This window comes from Nicotiana tomentosiformis, chromosome 8 (genome assembly GCF_000390325.3).
Source record: "Nicotiana tomentosiformis chromosome 8, ASM39032v3, whole genome shotgun sequence".
NCBI lineage: Eukaryota > Viridiplantae > Streptophyta > Magnoliopsida > Solanales > Solanaceae > Nicotiana > Nicotiana tomentosiformis.
In genome coordinates this window covers 74,847,613-74,850,836 of record NC_090819.1, presented here as the reverse complement: position 1 = coordinate 74,850,836, position 3,224 = coordinate 74,847,613, and the positions used below count along the sequence as shown (strand labels likewise).

General features: G+C 45.3%; 1 protein-coding gene across 1 annotated transcript; it reads right to left on the bottom strand.

Moving 5' to 3' along the window:
• Positions 1 to 638: 638 nt before the first annotated feature.
• On the bottom strand, positions 639 to 1,433 carry LOC138897684 (uncharacterized). Its single transcript, XM_070183688.1, has 2 exons — positions 1,121 to 1,433; positions 639 to 1,027 (listed from the first exon to the last, which is right to left on the bottom strand). Exons 1-2 carry the CDS (start codon positions 1,431 to 1,433, stop codon positions 639 to 641), a joined length of 702 nt encoding a protein of 233 aa, XP_070039789.1.
• Positions 1,434 to 3,224: the final 1,791 nt, after the last annotated feature.

Here is a 3,224-nt window from a genome sequence, read left to right as displayed (position 1 = left end):
ATCCCCTCACTCGACACCACATGACCCAAAATTTCCACTGAATCAAGCCAGAATTTACCTTTTGAAGTTTTTGCATACAACTTCTTTTCTCTCAAGGTGTGGAGCACATTCCTCAAATGTTGCTTATGACCCTCCCGGCTGCGGGAGTACATTAAGATGGCGTCAATAAACACAATGACGAATAAATCGAGATAGGTGTGGAAAACAATGTTCATCAGGTACTTGTATGCTGATGAGGCATTGTTCAGCCCAATTAATATCACAAGAAACTCGTAGAGACCATATCGAGTCGAAAAAGTGTTCTTCGGTATATCCGGATCCTAAATCTTCAGCTGATGATAACTTGACCGCAAATCAATCTTTGAGAACACTCTAGCACCATGTAGCTGATCAAATAAGCCATTGATGCGCGTCAATGGATACATGTTCTTCACTGTAACCTTGTTCAACTGCCGATAACCAACACACAGGCACATGGAACCATCATTCTTTTTCACAAACAAGACCGGAGCACCCAAAGGTGACACATTAGACTGGATGAAACCCTTATCAAGCAACTCTTGCAACTGCTCCTTTAACGCATTCAACTCAGGTGGGGCCATACCATATGGTGGAATAAAAATAAGCTGAGTGCCCAGCTACAAGTCAATACCAAAATCGATATCCCTATCGGGCAACATGCTTGGAAGATCCGTTGGAAACACATCTGGATAGTCTCTCACTACTGGAACTGACTCAACAGTAGGAATACCAACACTTACATCTCTGATAAAGGCTAGATATGCATGACACCCCTTCCCAACCATCTGTTGTTCCATAAGGAAGGGCACAACCCTACTAGGAACATAATCCAAATTTCCTATCCACTCCAACCACGGTAACCCTGGCATAGCCAACATCACAATCTTGGTGTGACAATCAAGAATAGCATGATAGGGCGACAAGCAGTCCATGCCCAAAATAACATCAAAGTTTACCATACTAAGAAGCAATAGATCAACTCTAGTCTCAAAACTACCAATTATAACTAAACATGACCAATACACACGGTCAACAACAATAGAATCTCCCACAGGCATGGACACTTATACAGGAGAACTCAAAGAATCATGAGATATACCCAAATACAGAGCAAAGTAAGATGATACATATGAATAAGTGGAACCCGGATAAAATGTGACTGATGCATCTCTATGATAAATCGGAACAATACTTATGATAACTGCGTCTGATGCAACCGCCTCCGTCCTACCCGATAAAGCATAACATTTGTCCTTGCCTCCCCCTTTAAGGCGGCCCCTACCCACCTGACCTTCACCCCTAGCTGGTTGTGTAGGTGGAGCGGCAACTAGAGTAGTAGCCACGGCCTGAGAAGTATAAGGACCTTGTGGAATACGTGGAGCCTGAGTAGTCGGTGGAGCTGCACTCCTCATGAATCGGGGTAGTCCCTCACCATATGACGAGTATCACCACACTCAAAACAAGCTCTCAGCTGGCATGGCTACTGAAACTGTCTTGGACCTGGTCAGATAGACTGACCGCTGAAAGCACCCCGTGCATGAGCTGCACTAGATAATGGTGGTGTATAATAGGAAACCTGAGACCTGGGAGTAGCCGGAGTAGAACTGGAGGCTGGAAGTGCTGAATGAACTAGACGGCTCATAGATCCTCTACCATTACGGGCTGCAACTGGGGCACGGGCACCACTATATCTTCCAGAATCTTGAGGGCTCTTGTCCTCCCTATCATCTCTCTCCTGGCCCCGCAAACCCTTCAATCTCTGTGTGATCTCTACCACCTGGTGATAGGGGGCATATGTCTCCAACTCTTGAGCCATGCTGAACCTAATACCATAGTTGAGCCCCTTGATAAATCGAGGGACTTGCTTTTTGACTATGGCAACCAAGACAAGTGCATGTATGGACTACTCAATGCATCTGACATCATACTCTAGCACGGTCATAGTACCCTGGAGTAGCCGCTAAAAATTCGTGCACCATGCATCCCGACGGCTCTGGAGAACAAACTTTCTCAAGAACATTTATGAAAACCGAGCCCATATGAGTGAAGCTGCATCGGTTGGGTTACCTTCCCCGTAAGCCCGTCACCACTTGTACGCTGGTACCGAAAGGTGGAAAGTAGTGAAAATTACCCCGCTTCTCTCCATAATACCCATGGTACAGAGAATACGGTGGAACTTCCCCATAAAACCTTGTGCATCCTCTGTAGCTAGGACGCTGAAAGTACGAGGGTGGCACTTCTTATACGTCTCAAGTCTAAGCTCCTCCTTCTCAGATGATGCTTCCCTAATCTCAGGCTGAACTGGAATAACCAGCTACACTAGTATAACTTCTACTACCTAGTCAACATTAACCCGCTGCTCTAGGATACTGGCAGTGGGAGTCTGAGCTCCTCCCTAGCCTAAGATGTGGCTGGTACAAGTTCAATCAGCCTTGCCTAAGCTAGAGTACTAAACATGCTCAAGAACTATGCGAGGGTCTCCTAAAGTGCAAGAGTAGCAACAGGCGCCTTAGGTGCCTCCCCGCCAACTGGAGCTACTGGTTTCTCCTCTATCGTAGCTCGAGCATGTGCTCTATCTGCACCACGTGCCCCTCCTCGGCCTCTGCCCCCGCCTCTCGCGGCTCTAGTCGGGGGTGCGGGTGTCTGATCATATGATCCAGTGGTACGTGTCCTCACCATCCGTGAGAGAATAGAAATACAAATATTTGAAATTTCGAAGTCAACAAATTTGAACGATAAGGAATTAAAGAAGTGAAGTTTCCTAACAATTTCAAAACCATACCGATCCACTGGACTCTACTAAACTTGCTTATGACTCGTAACACCTATGAACCTAGAGCTCTAATACTAACTTTCCACGACCCCAATCTTCTTATGTAGGATGTCGTGATGTCACCTAGTCTCTAAGACTAGGTAAGCCTAACATACAAGAAGAATTAATGGAAATAGTAATAAAACTTACAATTTAAACCTATAGTTATCATAAAAAGGACTCCACAATACAACCAAATATAACTCCCAAAATCTGGTAAGACTGAGTCAGAAGCGCTAAACAAGTATACTGAAACATCCTTATACAGCAGTATCTATAAGAGAAGAATGAGATAGAAACTAGATAGAGGGTGACTTCCAGGCCTCCGAACGCCGATAGGTACACCTTGAAGTCTCTGATCCAAGCTTAACTCACAGATGCCTGGGCTGGT